Source organism: Suillus subaureus (genome assembly GCF_016647635.1).
Source record: "Suillus subaureus strain MN1 chromosome Unknown BJ212scaffold_2, whole genome shotgun sequence".
NCBI classification, from domain to species: Eukaryota; Fungi; Basidiomycota; class Agaricomycetes; order Boletales; family Suillaceae; genus Suillus; species Suillus subaureus.
In genome coordinates this window covers 2,218,377-2,236,443 of record NW_024538558.1, presented here as the reverse complement: position 1 = coordinate 2,236,443, position 18,067 = coordinate 2,218,377, and the positions used below count along the sequence as shown (strand labels likewise).

Here is an 18,067-nt window from a genome sequence, read left to right as displayed (position 1 = left end):
GACTCTGGTTAACCATGTTTCCCTTTTGATTATTGATCCATTACATACATTTCATTTCTGGTGTTCATTATTTGTGATCCGTCCTACTTACTAATAGACTCTGCATATGCTTCATACATAGCCTTTATGTTTGCTGACTGATTCCTATATGATACCTACAGTATATAAACCTCCTGTAACTCTCAGAAATACTCCAGTTCAAATATCATCTTAGTTCCTGCTCATTCCTGTGTCCTCTGGACTCGAGATAAGTCTCCTGTCATATTCTGAGTCTTAGGATTGCATCCTAGACTACATTTCCGACTCTACCTTAAGGGTAGTCCATCCTCTGTTAGTTTCTAGTCCAGACTTCATCTGGATTAGTCTTATCTGCTTGCCCAGGTAATATCCGGATGTCCGTCGGATTTATCTCATGTTTCAGATCCAGACATCTGTTATCTGCCCTAGTCAAATCCCGGAAACTCTGGACGACTGTTCTAGCCCCTGGAAATTAAGGGCACATACTCAGGAAAGGGGCACAGCGTATGAGCTGAGGCCAAGCCCTTGTGATCTGACCCCCTTGAGCATGTGACCTTAACAGTATATTTGAACTCACACCTTTCTGAGTATACTTACATCTATCATGGCTCCTACCAAAACAACAAACCCTCTCTGAGCGGCCAGACTAGTTTCCACCCGCCAGGATTCTACCCCTATCATCAAAACCTTCAATAGCTTCTCTCAGCGTTGTGTTAGCCAGTGTGCTACTGCTGGAAGCATCTCAGAACTCCTGAGTTGTCAACATCTGGAAACCCCTACACGGACTCCAGCCTTAGCCCCTCTGGGCAAAGGAGATCCGGACAATGATGACAATGATGATAATGATGATGATACCCCTGGTGGAAATCCAGACAATGATCTGGATGATGATGATGATGATGAAGATGATGGCCTGAATCTGCAGGACTGTGTCATGGTACTCCTATCCAGAGCTATCAACAACCTCGCCCGAAACAATCGTCACACCACCCTTTCCAAAGACCCGAAGGTCAAAGTCTGTGAGCCGGATGTCTTTGATGGCACTGAGCCCTGGAAACTGCGAGCATTCTTTGTCCAGTGCGAACTCAATTTCCAGAGCAAACCCAATGCTTTCCATACTGGAAGGTCTAAGGTCAACTTCACCCAATCCTATCTCAAAGGCATGGCCCTTGAATGGTTTGAACTGGACCTCCTTTCTGACGAGAATACTGATTGTCCAGACTGGATGGATGACTATTCCGAGTTCATGCTTGAACTCCAGACCAATTTCGGACCTCATGACCCCTCTGGGGATGTGGAAATGCAGCTCAAGCAACTCAATATGTGCGATGGACAGTGCATCAATAAGTACATTGTGGAGTTCCAGTGGCTTGCCTCACAAGTCCGCGGATGGGGCGATGGAGCCCTATGCTGACAATTCTATAATGGACTTCTGGCTCATATCAAAGACGAAATCAGCCGCATGGGAAAACCCACTACCCTCCCGGAATATAAGACCCTTGCACAAACCATAGATGCCCATTATTGAGAACGCAAGGGAGAGATCTCCCACGAAACCAAACCCTCCTTGTCCACTCCTCCTAAGCAGTCAGCCTCTGACTGGACCAGCTCCCACTCGTCCAGATCCAGAAGTAACAAATTCGGAAATCAGAATTCCAGACATAAACCCGGAAAACCCACTACATCCTCCACCTTGTCCGCTCCAAAGGCCCCGGACCTTACCTCCAAGTTGGGTAAGGATGGAAAACTAACTTCTGAGGAGTGCCAGAGGCATTTAGATAAGAAGCTCTGCTTATTCTGTGGCGGACCCGGACACACTGCCTGGGACTGCAACAAATCAACTTCGCTGCACTGCTACAGTCACTCCAGAAGCCAAACCAGAAGCCTCGTCCGAGGCAAAAAAATAGTCTGCAACCCTCCTGACTCTGTATGGGATGGGGGTCCGTGTTATCTCAACCCATACAAAGGAGTTACATCTTAATGCTGTCTCTGTTTCCGATCCAACTTCACTCTGTCCATATATCACAATTCCAACGTATCCCAGTATTTCCAAATTTCCGTCTCTTGTAGATTGTGGCTCCTCTCATTGTTTTATAGATACAAATTTCGTCTGAAAATATAAAATCCCTACATACAGAATCCCTCTGCTTCTGCTTCGTTTATTTGATGGTACTTGTAATAACAATATTTCTGAAGCCATAGACCTCCCTGTCTGATTTTCGTCTGGTGTAGTTACCTCTGATATGTTTTATGTTACCCCTTTGGATTCATCTTGTTTTGTTGTTCTTGGATATAGCTGGCTCACCCAACACAATCCATTGATTGACTGGGCTTTGGGCAGCATTGAATTCCGGACAACACCTCATGGAATGCCATCAACCCCTCTGACATCACTTCCGCCTCTGGAACCTCTTCCTCCAGCGGAAATCCCTCCTCTGACTACACCAGAACCCTCTGCTGATAAATCTGGTCTGCATATTTCCCTCATTAATGCAGTTGCCTTTTGCTGGGCCTGCAAGATGGAAGGATTGAAGCAGTTCAGCATCTATCTCTGCCCCTCCAGACTGGATCTCCGGTCCGCCTCACTCTCGTCCGAAGCCCCTAATCTTTCTGGAATACCTCTGGAATATCAGGAGTTTGCAGATGTCTTTGATAAGGGCAAAGCTAGTCAACTTCCTCCTCATCATCCATATGATCTGAAGATTGATTTGGAAGAGGGAGCTAATCTGCCCATCGGAACTATCTATTCCCTTTCTCCGGTCAAGCTTGCAGCTCTCTGCAAGTTCCTTGATGAGAACATTGCAACCGGACTCCTCCAATCCTCATCCTCTCCACATGGAGCCCCTGTCCTGTTTGTAAAGAAGAAGGATGGCTCCCTATGACTTTGTGTGGATTTCTGAGGCCTCAACCAGATCACCAAGAAAGACCATTACCCCTTGCCTCTCATTTCTGACCTCTTAGACTCCGAGCTGCGCTAAAGTTTACACCAAAATTGACCTCCGATCTGCCTATCATCTTGTCCGGATAGCAAAAGGAGATGAGTGGAAAACTGCTTTCCGGACACACTATGGCTCCTATGAATGGTTGGTTATGCCGGAAGGTCTTACCAATGCCCAGCAGCTTTCCAACGCTTTGTCAATAGCATTTTTGTGGATATGCTGGATGTATGCATTGTTGTGTATCTGGATGACATCCTCATTTATTCCCAAGATCTTGCAACCCATCAGGAACACGTCCGAGAAGTACTACGTCGACTCCGGAAGCATTGCCTATATGCTAAACTGGAAAAATGCGAATTCCATTCTTCATCCGTGGAATACCTTGGATACCTCCTATCTCCGGATGGCCTTACTATGTCGTCTGAGAAGATCCAAGCTATCACTGACTGGCCGGAACCCTGGAAAGTCAAGGATGTCCAATCTTTCCTCGGATTCGCAAATTTCTATCGTTGATTTATCTTCAACTACTCGGATATTGTGGTCCCACTCACCCAGTTAACTCGCAAGAATGTCCCTTGGAACTTTTCTAAGGACTGCCGGAAATCCTTTGAAACACTCAAGAAAGCCTTCACTTCCACTCCAGTGCTGACACACTGGATGCCAGACTGTTCCTATAGTTGTGGAAACAGACACCTCTGATTATGCTATCGCCAGAATACTTTCCATTGTATGTCCAGACTCAGAGCTTCGTCCAGGTAGCGTTCTACTCCCATACACTTTCCTGCTCCGGAACTCAACTATGACACCCATGACAAGGAACTCCTAGCAATTTATGAAGCTTTCTAGACCTGGCAACACTACCTGGAAGGCTCTTCCAAGCCTGTGGATGTTGTCATGGACCACAAAAACCTTGAGTACTTTGCAACCACAAAACTTCTTTCCTACCATCAGGCTCAATGGTCAGAATTCCTGCATCAGTTCAACCTCATTATCCACTTCCATCCCAGAAAACTTGGAGCTAAACTGGATTCCCTCACTAGACGTTGGGATGTCTATCCCAAAGAGGGGGATAAGGACTATACTCAAGTTAACCCTCATAATTTCTGTCCTGTATTCACTATGGAACAGCTAGCTTCATCCCTACAAGCCTCATCCTTAGCAACTCCGGTTCTCAGAGCAGCTGTATTAATGGATATAGAATGACTCCGGACTGACATCCTGACCGCACTCCCTAATGACCCTATCGCCTCCATACATCTTCCAGAACCCTCAGATCCAAGATGGACGGTGGATGTTGATGGTCTCCTCCGCTGTGACAATCGTATATATGTTCCGGAATCCAATGATCTACGACTTCGTGTACTCCGGAATACTCATGACCACCCCCTATCTGGACATTTTGGTCAAAACTGGACTGTTAGAACTCATCCAATGCGAATATACCTGGCCTGGAATATGCACCTATGTTAGGGACTATGTTAGATCCTGTACCACCTGTGCCTGAGCCAAGGTTCTGAGACATAAACCCTACAGATTGCTCAAACAGCTCCCTATTCCGGAAAAGCCATGGAACTCCATTTCCATGGATTTCATAGAACAACTTCTGGACTCATCTGGCTTTACAGCCATCCTTGTCATCATAGATTGTCTATCCAAGCAAGCAATATTTAGTTCCGACTCATGACACCATTACCTCCCCAGACCTCGCATGCCTATTCCTACTCCATGTATTCTCTAAGCACGGCGTCCAGTCCCATGTCACTTCCAATTGAGGTATGGAATTCATGTCCCACTTCTTCCAGTCCCTAGGGAAAGCACTGGATATGGTTCTCCACTTCACATCAGATATCATCTGGAAGGAGATGGACAGACAGGAAAGAGCCAACCAGACCCTGGAACAATACCTCAGATTTACTGCAACTACCAGCAGGATAATTGGTCGGAATTATTACCCTTGGCAGAATTCGCATACAACAATGCTCTAAGTGCTACTACCGGAGTTTCACCCTTCTTCGCCAACAAGGGATACCATCCGAACATTTCTGTCCATCTGGAACTGACCTCTCTTCTGCCCATGCCTGTGATTATGCTATAGATCTCAATAAGCTTCACCAATTCCTCTAAGAAGAAATGTCCCATGCGCAGGAGCGCTATCAGGGTCCTGCTGATGCTAAGCAGAAACCCACTCTAGACTTCAAGATCGGAAATCTAGTCTTTGTCAAAGCACAATATTTCTGGTCCACTAGACCCTCAAAGAAACTCTCAGAAAAGAACTTAGGACCCTTTGAGATCATATCCCAGTCCCGGATCCCACTCCTTTACCCTATGTCTTCTGGAATCAATGAAATCTGTCCACCCCAGTCTTCCATGTCTCCCAGTTAGAACCTGCAACTCCCAACACCATCCCCAATCGCATCCAAGCACCCCCACCTCCAGTGGAAGTTGATGGAGAGCCTGAGTATGAAATTTCCGAAATTCTGGACTCTAAACTTGACCTGCCAGAGACAACACTGTCAGCTCCTATACCTCATCCGGTGGTCTGGATATGAGGGAACAGACAAGGAAACATCTTGGCTACTTGCCATGGAGCTCGGAAATGCCTCAGAATTAGTATCTGACTTTCACTCTGCATACCCAGACAAACCCAGTCCCATTTCACTACTTTGAGATACATGCAGATATATGAGTACATTTAGAGGGCAAGAGCAGAAGTCTGGAATCAGGCATCAGTCTCCATGTCACCTCCGGATCCACTGGCCTCATTTCTGGCCTCCTTTTCCACCTCTCCCACTCCCTCATCCTCCTGAGCACTCTCCTCTCCGGATCCGGAATCCTGGGATCTGCCTTGGATGTACTCCATAAGGGTGTTCTGGAACTCCCTCTGCTGGTCCAGGAATCCAGCCATACCAATACTCATCCGGTCCGCTGCAGCTCTACTCCCTTCCACCACCTGAATGTTCCTCTCCAGAAGACCGTTAGTCCAGACCAACTCAGCCACAATACTATTGGCCATGGCAACCCAAGCCTGGTCATCATACTCCACATTTGCTTCTTCCGCCCCTATAATAGTAGCTGGATTAGAGATAATGGTCACCTCATCTCCGGATCCGGACTGCGCTGATGTCTCTTCCCCTTGCCTTTGGGAGAAGGAGTCCCCTCAGATGAGTCCTCTTCTTGTTGGAAGATGTGGATGAGGCCTGATCAAAGTATTTCTGATTCTCCTCAGGGCCCTTTGGACATCCATAGCACTTCTCCTTGGTTTTCCGGCAGGCATCACAAGCCTTTATCTGTCCAGATGTCAAAATACCGGATCTGGACGTCCAGAAAATAGACACTTACAGTGGACCTACTACCAGCCTCAACCCAACAGCATTCCCTCCTCTTAGTCACACAGTTCCTGCATGCCTCCGATCATATTTCATCTGAGGACAAGCACATTTTCAATTCCGGAACAGTCCAGACCACAGTAAACTCACCTTTTCTGCCCTCTGGGCCTTCTCAGCCCTTTCCTTCCAGATCTCAGCCAACTCCCTCTGCTTCTTCTCCTCATCCTCCTGACGTTCTGCTCCTCCGCTCTCTGGAGCTCTCCACCTTCTGGCGCTCTTCTGCTTCATCAGCCAGATGGATGTTGGTCTCCACCTCAGCTAATTCCACCCTCATCCGGGCCTGATGCAGTTCCAGTTCCTCCCTGGCAGTTTTGGGCTTGTTAGATTGGTTGGAGGAGTTGCCAGACATAGTGAATAAGCTGATGGAAGAATATGGGGGGTAAGAATCAAATAGGACGCTTTGGCAACACTATATCTGTGAAATCTGTCCCCTGGAATCCCCCATTGACTTCTCCATCATCTTGCACTCATTTCTTCCGGACCCTCATTTCCAACCCCTGTGCCTCAAGGGTCTGGCCTAAAGGGGGAGATACTGTCATATGCCATTCCAGACTCTCAACTCTAAATCTGCTTCTCTGGATATCTGGATCTGAGATCCGGATCTCAAATGATCTGATCTATCTTTATCTCCCTTCTGGAATCCAAACCCTATATCAGTGCCCAACTCCATTTAGACTGCCCCTGTCTCCGGACTCTGGTTAACCATGTTTCCCTTTTGATTATTGATCTGTTACATACATTTCATTTCCGGTGTTTGTTATTTGTGATCCGTCCCACTTACTAATAGACTCTGCATATGCTTCATACATAGCCTTTATGTTTGCTGACTGATTCCTATATGATACCTACAGTATATAAACCTCCTGTAACTCTTGGAAATACTCCAGTTCAAATATCATCTTAGTTCCTGCTCATTCCTGTGTCCTCCGGACTCGAGATAAGTCTCTTGTCATATTCCGAGTCTTAGGATTGCATCCTAGACTATATTTCCGACTCTACCTTAAGGGTAGTCCATCCTCTGTTAGTTTCTAGTCCGGACTTTGTCCGGATTAGTCTTATCTGCTTGCCCAGGTAATATCTGGACATTTGTTATCCGCCCTAGTCAAATCCCAGAAACTCCAGATGACTGTTCTAGCCCCCGGAAATTAAGGGCACATACTTGGGAAAGGGGCACAGTGTATGAGCTGAGGCCAAGCCCTTGTGATCTGACCCCCTTGAGCATGTGACCTTAACATCCACCTATCTCTGCTGGTGTGTTATTTTTCCCAAATGTCATTGCTAAATGAGCAGCAGGTCTTATTACATGTTACTCATGTTCTGCAGTGCATGATGTCTTATTACCTATAGACTCATCATGCACACACTTACTACACTACAATTCTCACCTACACATTCCAAACATTCACGCACTATGATAATGTTAAGGTCACATGCTCAAGGGGGTCAGATCACAAGGGCTTGGCCTCAGCTCATATGCTGTGCCCCTTTCCCAAGTATGTGCCCTTAATTTCCGGGGGCTAGAACAGTCATCTGGAGTTTCTGGGATTTGACTAGGGCGGATAACAAATGTCCAGATATTACCTGGGCAAGCAGATAAGACTAATCCGGACAAAGTCCAGACTAGAAACTAACAGAGGATGGACTACCCTTAAGGTAGAGTCGGAAATATAGTCTAGGATGCAATCCTAAGACTCGGAATATGACAAGAGACTTATCTCGAGTCCGGAGGACACAGGAATGAGCAGGAACTAAGATGATATTTGAACTGGAGTATTTCCAAGAGTTACAGGAGGTTTATATACTGTAGGTATCATATAGGAATCAGTCAGCAAACATAAAGGCTATGTATGAAGCATATGCAGAGTCTATTAGTAAGTGGGACGGATCACAAATAACAAACACCGGAAATGAAATGTATGTAACAGATCAATAATCAAAAGGGAAACATGGTTAACCGGAGTCCGGAGACAGGGGCAGTCTAAATGGAGTTGGGCACTGATATAGGGTTTGGATTCCAGAAGGGAGATAAAGATAGATCAGATCATTTGAGATCCGGATCTCAGATCCAGATATCCAGAGAAGCAGATTTAGAGTTGAGAGTCCGGAATGGCATATGACAGATAAAATGACTGCAGTACATATGAATGAGTTAGTTCTCTTTCCCCTTGGACTCAGCTCTATAGGAGAGTTGCTCTCACATTGTTTTGTAGACCTTGCACAATTCATTCTGTTTGCTCATACCTGACAATTGTGCACAATTCAACCACTCTGAAGTTCTGTACCACTAGGACCTTATACTTAGGCTCTTGCAAGAATACCTGACCTGCAACTGGTAACTTAGTGTGGTCCTTCTCTTGAGCTATTTCCTTTGCATCTGGCTGCTCTATTGAGTGTGCTTGATTTTGTGCACATTACATCTACTGCACTGGTACCTGGCATTTGCTGCGCTCACATGTATCTTCTAGTATTCCTCCTGCACTTGTGATACTAACACTGGTTGATTTTTGCTTGCACTCACAGTCAATTCTTTGACATAGGAACTCAAAGGTATACATACAGCCTGCACTCTAGTTTCTTAGGCCACCATAGATTATAACTCCTTTGCTCATTTGCTTCCCTTGCACATATTCAAAGGAAGTGCTTCAATAGCAGTCCTCTTGGGTTGATCTGTTAACTTACACCTCTTAAGATAAGTAGTACTAGTTGCTAACAGCATAGTTCCTATTTCTTCTTCACACTGGTTCTTGGTGTGAGTAACACAACTTGGCTAGATACTTGGTAAAATACCTAGCCAATATGTTGGGTCTAAAGTGCTATGCCTAGCTGCTATTTGACCCACAAGGAATTCTGTACTAGACTCAGAGCTCAGAGAGTAGAGGAAATCATCATAAAATGAGTAGTCTCAAACTACTGGTAAAGAGTGAAGGTAAGATCCAATGCTTATGTAAGTGACAAGGGTGTGAACATAAGCTAAAGAAAGTGGGGGTAGGTAAAGGTAGGTAAAAACTGCCAATCACAGCCTAGAGAATACTTGACTGTCACAGCATGCTAAGCACAAGCAAAAGCACTAGATAGATTGGACATGCAGAAATGCACTTGAACACAATGTTGGGTGAATCTGATAGTGCTCTAAGCGTGGGAAAAGTGTAGGATGAGGTGCAGGAATGTGAATAGCACTGCAGGAGTGTGCACACATGGCATGGGAAAGTGTGGACTAGTGTTGGACAAGCATTATAGCTGCAACAAGTGAGGACCATGTATAGGGAATTCTACCTATCTGAGGCAATACAGCCCATGCAGTCATACAAGCCCAGCACCAATATGATTGTCACAGTGGATATTAGACATCCAGATCTGAAACATCAGATGAATCTGGTGGACATCTGGATATTGACTGGACAAGTAGATAAGGCTGATCTGGATGAAGTCCAAACTAGAAACTGACAGAGAATAGACTACCCTAAGGTAGAGCTGGAGATATAGTCTAGGATGCAATCCTAAGACTCAGTGTGACAATTATATTGGCACTGGGCTTGTATGACTGCATTTTCCATATTGTTTTCAGCCCCTATTGGTTCCCTTATACCTGGACACTGTTCCTTGACTATCCCTTACCTTTGCAGTTAATATCCTTGATCTCACTTATTATCCACTACCTTCCTTAAGACTTCTCTATTCCACACCTTCACTCTTTTGCATCTCAAACCTCTGCATCTCTGCACTTTTGCATTCCCACACTCTACATACCCATGCTTGTTCCTGCACTTTGTGTTGTCTTCTTACTTGAGGGCCTTATATAAGTTGAGGTGAATTACAATGACTATCACAATTGTACTTCAATAAGGCCAAGGTGCCAGCTCCTCAAGTTCACAGTCAATGGATTTTCTACTTCTTGGTTGATAATGTGTTATTTGTAGGTGGCCAAAGGGTAATAAATTATTTCTCTGCTTGATTATTTCTTGATAGTCAAGGGAAGTATATATTTTGTCAGGTTAACTTAAACCTAGTAGGTAATGTGGACCTCTGCTGAATTGAATACCATAGACTATTGCATAGGTGATCCCTGTAAGATAGCATACAACCAATCTAGACTAGAAATACTTTAGTTTTTAAAGGCAATCTGTAGGCCTTCACTTTCTTCTGGATTTCACTTTGTTGGAGACAGAAATAGGGGAAAACTCCTGCATTTCAAATCTTATGAATCTCACAGTTTGGATAGGAAAGAAGAGGGAAAAACTTATTGATTATGTGAGAATGGAGTCCTTATAAGGTAGACCTCATTTGAATGTCACGTGACTTTTCATGACAAAACACAAATAATGGAATATCTATTCAATGGCAACACATTAAATAAATTCGACAATGCTGATAGATGTAGAATATTGGCTTGCATAATTAAGCATTGAGAAAAGTACAAGAACTGAATATCTGGATTAGATATTTGATTGTTTCTGTTAAATGTGCTCAAAAGGTCAAAGTCCAATTGAAGCAAGTACTTGCCAAGCTGTTGTGACAATCATATTCCCACTAGGCTTGCAATGGCCATCTTTTGATATAGGTGATGGAAAGGTAGCCCTCATATCATTCATCACTCCCCTATATGTGGCCTTCATTAGTTTCAGCTACAGAACCATCAACTGCTTTTCCCACACTCAACCCACTCCGGACATGCATTCCCACACACTGCGGACCTGCGCATTCACTCCCACACTGTGCGCATACCTGTGGTCGATTTCCTGCACCTTCAGATTACCTTACAGATGTCCCATGTCAGTCCATTGTCCATCCTACCTCATTGGTACATATTTTGCCTTGCCTTGTGTGTTGTAACAAGTGTTGCAGTCTTATTACATGTCTTTACATATTCTTACTGCCTGTCTGTCCTGTCCCTTCTGTTTCCAAGAGGGTTTAGCTAGTATAAAGTGCCTAGAGTGACTACTTCATATTTGCTTCCCTTCTATGGTATTTCCTTCCCTTAGGTTTTACTTAGGAGCAGTCACCATTTGTCATATCCCACAATCCAGAACCATGTTCCATCATATTCCCACGCCTTCCAAGCCTACATCCGGACCCCACTTCATATCCAACCCATTCCCAGATCCCCTTCCACTGTGTGCTCCACACCTCAGCAGGATTGACTACACTCCGGATTTACCCCTGAGCTCTGGACCATCAGATCTCCACTGCTAGCCTGATCCATACCCCCCTGTCCCATCCACCCTATGCACACTCCATCCAGCAAGACATCCAGACTTCACCTCATCTCAGATTCTGGACTATATCCACCTCCTCATATTCTGGTCCTGCATCCACCTCATCTTCCGGATCCCCAGATCTCCGGACCTCTGGATATTAACTCCGGACCTATTCCCACCCTCTGTCCAATATCCTGTGCCTATCCCCATTTAGGCGTCTCTGCCTTTCCAGCTTTTGGTTACCTCTTCTTCTGTCTTGCTTATTGATCCTTGTATGAGTCTTCATCTCTGAGTTCATTTAGTTATGTTCCATCTTACTTACTAATGTGTTTCCACATGCTCATACATAGCCTTGCTCCTTTGCTTACTGATCCCCTCAGATAGTCTCCAGTATATAACCCCTGTAGATACTCCTGTAGTTCCTTAGTTTGAATATCAACTTAGACTTGCCCAATCCTCTCTTGGACTTTGGTCCACCTAAGTCTGTCCTACTCATCAGGCCTAGGGATTGATTCCCTAGGCCAGAGCTTTGCCTTTCCGGCACTTACCCTCTTTCTGGACTTAGGTCCAATCCCTGTTCTCTCCAACTCTACCTTAGGGTAGTCTACCTCTGTTTGCTTCTACATCAGACTTCATCTGATGTAGCCCCTATTCCTTCTGGGCCTCCAGACCTCCTGTCCCTCATACCTCCGGGCATCCTGTCCTTCAGATGTTCCATCCTCCTAACCCTCAGATGTCCTATCATCCTGCCCTCTGTACCTTTGGACATCCTGTCCTTCTGTCCCCTGTCATCCTGCCCTCCTGTCCTCCTGTCCTCCAGACCTTTGGACCTCCTATTATTCCATCCTGTTTCCTGTAGAAGTATTACCTTGCAGTGGGAACTCTTCTGAGCACTTCCTGCATTCCTCCAGAACTCTCCTGCACTCCTCTGGAAGTCCTCCCACACTCTCCACCAGAGTAGCCAGCCTCTGGAAGTCCTCCAGACTTCGTCAGACCATCATCGGACCTCATATGAAATGAAGGGCACATACTTGGGTAAGGGGCACAGTGTATGAGCTGAGGCCAAGCCCCTCTGAGTCAGTCTCTCTCTCTTTTGAGCATGGTTCTTAACACCATTAGTGTGTGCTTTTTAGCTCCTATTGGTTACTTTATACCTGGACACCTTACCTTGACTTTCTTTACCCATGCAATCAATACCCTTGCCCTCACTTGCTACCCATGCCATTCCTTAAGACTTCCCTACCCCTTACCCTAGCATCTCACACTTCCGCATCAACTGCTCATCAATCACTCATTGACTGCTCATTGACTGCTCATTGACCACACTTCCACATTCCCATGCTCTACATACCTGTGCTCTGTGCACTTTTGGGTCTTAAGTATCATTGGCTGTTCTCAGTAGCAATTCCCTTTAGGGTTGAACGTTCTTGCTTGCAAGTGTAGCAGCTAGGCAGAGCATCGACCTACAACAATATTTTTGGTTAGGCACTTTAACAAGTGTCCAGCCATTGTTGTGTTTGCACACCATGCTGCACTTACCCATCCTGCAGTACAACCACATGGGCAACAAAACCAATGCCCATAAATGCTGGCAAGAAAATGTCACGACATGGAGAACATCCAAAAAACCTAGAGTTGACCTGGAGACAACCAAGGAGAATAAAAATGTGAGTGTATGAACTGTCAAGCCTTGCAGTGAGTACTTACATGATGCACAGCTGTTTAATGCAACATCTCAGGATATTGTTTCATCAAGCATAGTGAGGTGGTTTGGGGAACCACTCTCTACAGGTGCCCTGCACACTCCATGAACAAAAAGTCATCTCTGGCACTCAGCAGCAACATTTTTTCTGCCAACTCTAGAGAGCCTGACCAAGGAACCTGCTAGCACTGGCCATGACTCAGAACTGCTGGACTCCCCAGTATTACCTCATGCTACTCATTCTTGGAGTCATCACAAAGTCACCTGCAAAGACATCAAGGATGAGGAGGACTTGATTACAATCCAAGGAATACAGTGGAGAGAACAGCAGTTGTCCCCTGGGCCTGTCGGTGGAGCACTTCTTAAGAAGTGAATGATCCATCAATGGATCATGAGACAGACAACAAGAATAATGAGCTCACCAACAATAGTGTGGGTGTGTGTTAAGAACCATGCTCAAGGGAGAGAGAGACTGACTCAGAGGGGCTTGGCCTCAGCTCATATGCTGTGCCCCTTACCCGAGTATGTGCCCTTCATTTCAGAGGAAGTCTGATGATGGTCTGACGAAGTCTGGAGGACTTCTGGAGGCTGGCTACTCTGGTGGAGAGTGCGGGAGGACTTCCAGAGGAATGCAGGAAATGCTCAGGAGAGTTCCCACTGCAAGGTAATACTTCTACAGGAAAACAGGATGGAAGGATAGGAGGTCCGGAGGACAGGAGGACAGGATGTCCGGAGGTATGGAGGACGGACATGGAGGTATGGAGGATGGAACATCCGAAGGTACGAAGGGTGGAACGTCCAAAGGACAGGAAGTCCAGAGGTCTGGAAGGAATAGGGGCTACATTGGACGAAGTCCGATGTAGAAGCAAATGGAGGTAGACTACCCTAAGGTAGAGTCAGAGGGACAGGAAGTGGACCTAAGTCCAGAAAGAGGGTAAGTGCTGGAAAGGCAAGACTCTAGCCTAGGGAAGCAATCCCTAGACTTGGGACAGAGACATAGGGGACAAATCTGGAGGTCTGGAATTCCGGCCTAGGGAGTCCATCCCTAGGCCTTATGGAAAAGGACGAGACTCAGATGGACTGAAGTCCGGAAGATGATTGGCAAGTAGAACAGGATCTAAGATGATAGAGTAGGAACTAAGATGATATTCAGACTGAGGACTCTACTGTAGTTGTACAGGGGTTATATACTAGAGGCTATCTGAGAGGATCAGTAAGCAAAGGAGTAAGGCTATGTATGAGCATGCGGAAACACATTGGTAAGTAAGATGGAACATAAGTAAATGAACTCGGAGATGAAACTAGTACAAGGATCAATCAGCAAGATGGAAACAGAGATAACTGAGAACCGGAAAGGCAGAGATGCCTAAATGGGGATAGGCGCAGGATCTCGGATAGAGGGTGGGAATAGGTCCGGAGATAGTAACAGTTATATCCGGAGGTCCGGAGATCTGGGGATCTGGAAGGTAGGGCAGAAACAGGACTGAGATATGTGAGGTGGTGGATGTAGTCCAGAATCTGAGAGGAGGTAAAGTCCAGATGTCTTGCTGGATGGAATGTGCATAGGGTGGACAGGATAGGGGATCCAGGAATGAGTCGGATATGGGGTCTGGAAATAGGTCCGGAAAGCGTGGGAATATGATGGGATCTATGTCTGGCATATGGGATATGACAGTGTGCAGTGCAGTAATCCCTATGCATTGAATTCCTCCTACAGTTATAGAAGCACACAAAGCACTGATGGACCTTCAGAACCTTCTCTGACCTCCTTGGAATGATGGGACAGGATACAAACAGCCTGAATTTGATGCTGTTCTTGAAGAATGACTCAAATCTATGGAAAATTTTCTGTGGAAATACACAGATGTTGGCAATGATGGCAATCCTCATGGCAGAAATGGTGCAGGAGGAAATTGGACATGGGCTGCAGATGAAACTGCTGCTTTTCTGCATAGAGGTGCTTGGCTAAGTTGAAACCTGTGGATGTGGTCAAAAGCATACACAAAATATTGAGAAAAGTTGCCAACACACAAGTATGGTAAACATGTCTCCCACATTGAAAACATGGCCTTAGCTGCAGACATCATGCTTCATTTGCAGAGCATCAGAAAATATGTCAGGGCACAAGACATTGTGAATTACCTTAGTGATCCAGCAGTCCAACATTGCCACAGGCTATCAAAAAATATTTCATTGGCCACAGCTCAGCAGTGGATGTTGAAGCTGGGCTATCAATGGAAGGAAGAAGAAAAAGGTCTATATGTAGATGGTCATGAACAAGAGGACATTGTTGAGTACCATCAGAATGTATTCTTGCCTTTATGGCAAAGCTTTGAATGTTGTCTTCAAAACTGGAAGGGGGATGATGGTCACCTAATGTGAGAAGAGGAGTCCAGAGAGCTTTTGGGCCATCGCTGCATCATCATTTGGTTTCATGATGAATCAACATTTTATGCTCATGATTGCCACAAAGTCTGATGGATACACTCAACTGAAGGGGCAGTCCCAAAGCCCAAGGGAGAGGGAGTCTCTCTAATGGTTGCTGTCATATCTGCATATCCGGATCTCAGATCTGATCCTATCATCTATATCATCTGATCCATCTATCCACATCTTATCTCCCTCCAACATCTCATCATCCAATCTGTCCACTCATCCAGTCCAGTCCACAATTCATCCAAATCCACAACCAGCACTCATCTCTTTTTGGTAATCCCCTAACTCCAGTATTTTGGTTATCTGTATATCTGTCCTGCTCCCTGATCCATTACCTATGCTTCATTTCCATTTCATTATTTGTGATCTATTTCTACTTACCAATAGACTGTCCATATGCTTCATACATAGCCTCGGACTCTGCTGATTGATCATTCCATTAGATACCTATAGTATATAACCTCCTGTAACTCTCTGTAGTACCTCAGTTCGAATATCAACTTAGTTCTGCTCATTCCCATCCTCTGGACCTGAGTACCGCTACTCTCATCACCCTCCGAGACTTAGGATTGATTCCTATAGTCTATCTGCATCCACCTCTGTCTATGATAGCCATTATCGCTAGTTTCTAGTCTGGACTCATCTGGATTAGTCTTACAATACTTATCCCTCATCCAGAAGTCATCCAGATCTGCTACACTACCCGTCTGACCCTCTGGATGTGTTAGTCTTGCCTTCCTGAAATAAGGGGCAATACTCGAGTAAGGGGCACAGTGCATGAGCTAAGGCCAAAGCCCTTAGGATCCATTAACCCTTGAGTACGACCTTAACAGTTGCTCATTTCATGTTGGCAGACTATGGGTGGCTTCAATCCAACTTGAAAGATGGAGCAGAGACAGCTCATGTCCTTTTCAAAGCAGGCAAGGGGTGGGATGGTTACTTCACAACAGACAACATTATTGCACATGCCAATCTTGTAATGGATATCCTGGAAAAACATTTCCCCAATGATGATCATATTCTCATATTTGACAATATGACAACTCACATGAAACATCCAGATGATGCACCCACTGCTTGTGACATGACAAAAAATCCCTCAAAGACATGGGGTGCTGTTGTCACTGTTAAGGACACTTGTGGCAATGTTATGCACAACACAGAAGGAAAGCTGCTGAAAACAAAAGTTTGCCTCACTGATACACATCTCACTAATGGCTCACCACAGTCTTTCTGCTTTCCAGAAGGCCATGATAAAGCAGGTTGGTTTAAGGGCATGGTGCAGATCCTTTGAGAGTGTGGATTTCACAAAGAAGCAAACCTCAGATCAGAATGTCCTGGATTCAAATGTCCACCTGACAAAATATTGTGTTGCTGCTGTTTTTTCCTTTATAATCAGCCTGACTTCATAAACATGAAGTTGTGCCTTGAAATGGTCTGTGAGGATCATGGCTTTCAAGTCATATTCCTGCCAAAATTCCATTGTGAGCTTAATTTCATAGAGATGTGCTGGGGTTTTATGAAATGGGTGTATCAGCAATTCAAACTGTCCTCAAAGGAAGAAGATCTTGAATGAAATGTTATCACAGCATATGAGTCTGTGTCTCTGGAGACAATGTGCAGGTGAGTTGCTTCATTTTGTGATGCTATTCTTAGCCTGCTGCTGCTGTGTCAAACATTGATGTCTGTTGATCCATGAGATTCACTATCTGTTCTTGACACTTCATCAATGCTTATCAAAAGGGCCTAAATGGCACACAGGCAGCCTGGGCTGTCAGAAAATACTGAGGACATTGAATTCTTCCGCAAAGCATCATGCAAAATTTCAATTAAGATGACAGTGATGTTTCAAGTTGAAGCTTACAAATTTTGGTCATTACAGTGCATAATTTTCTTTATTACACCTACTACTAATACTACATTTTCACTATATTATACTTGTAGCTTCCTTGTACTTAGTCACATATAATCCAAGTCTGTTGCTGTCAAGGCTTCATCTGGCAACTCGGCATTGACCTTATTGTCCAGTATCTGTCAGCTAGTCACAGTTAGTCACACTCACATGATATTTGATTCTTTCGCATGAGGTCTATCTTATACATTTTAGAAACCATCCTTACTAAGCAATGACTCATCATTGGATTGGTAAGAATATGCTTACAAACCAAGCCTTTTGGTGTGCTGAATCAGCTGCTTGCTAAAGTACATGAGTAAAATATTACAAAGTATGACAAAACATGATAAGTCATGGAAAAATCCTTACAAATCAGAATATTACCAGTCACATGACATGCTTACAAACACATTTGAGTGGTTCACTGATGTAATCAAGTGGCTAAAACTACAAATACAATAAATAAAGGAAAATAGATGACTAAGTTTATGAGTGAG

At 44.9% G+C, this 18,067-nt stretch overlaps 1 protein-coding gene across 1 annotated transcript; it reads left to right on the top strand.

Moving 5' to 3' along the window:
* Nucleotides 1-16,520: 16,520 nt before the first annotated feature.
* BJ212DRAFT_1475583 (uncharacterized protein) lies at nt 16,521-16,970 on the top strand (the record flags this gene model as incomplete). The annotated part of the gene is made up of 1 exon (XM_041339250.1): nt 16,521-16,970. The coding sequence occupies one exon, from the start codon at nt 16,521-16,523 to the stop codon at nt 16,968-16,970; it is 450 nt and encodes a 149-aa protein (XP_041199502.1).
* Nucleotides 16,971-18,067: the final 1,097 nt, after the last annotated feature.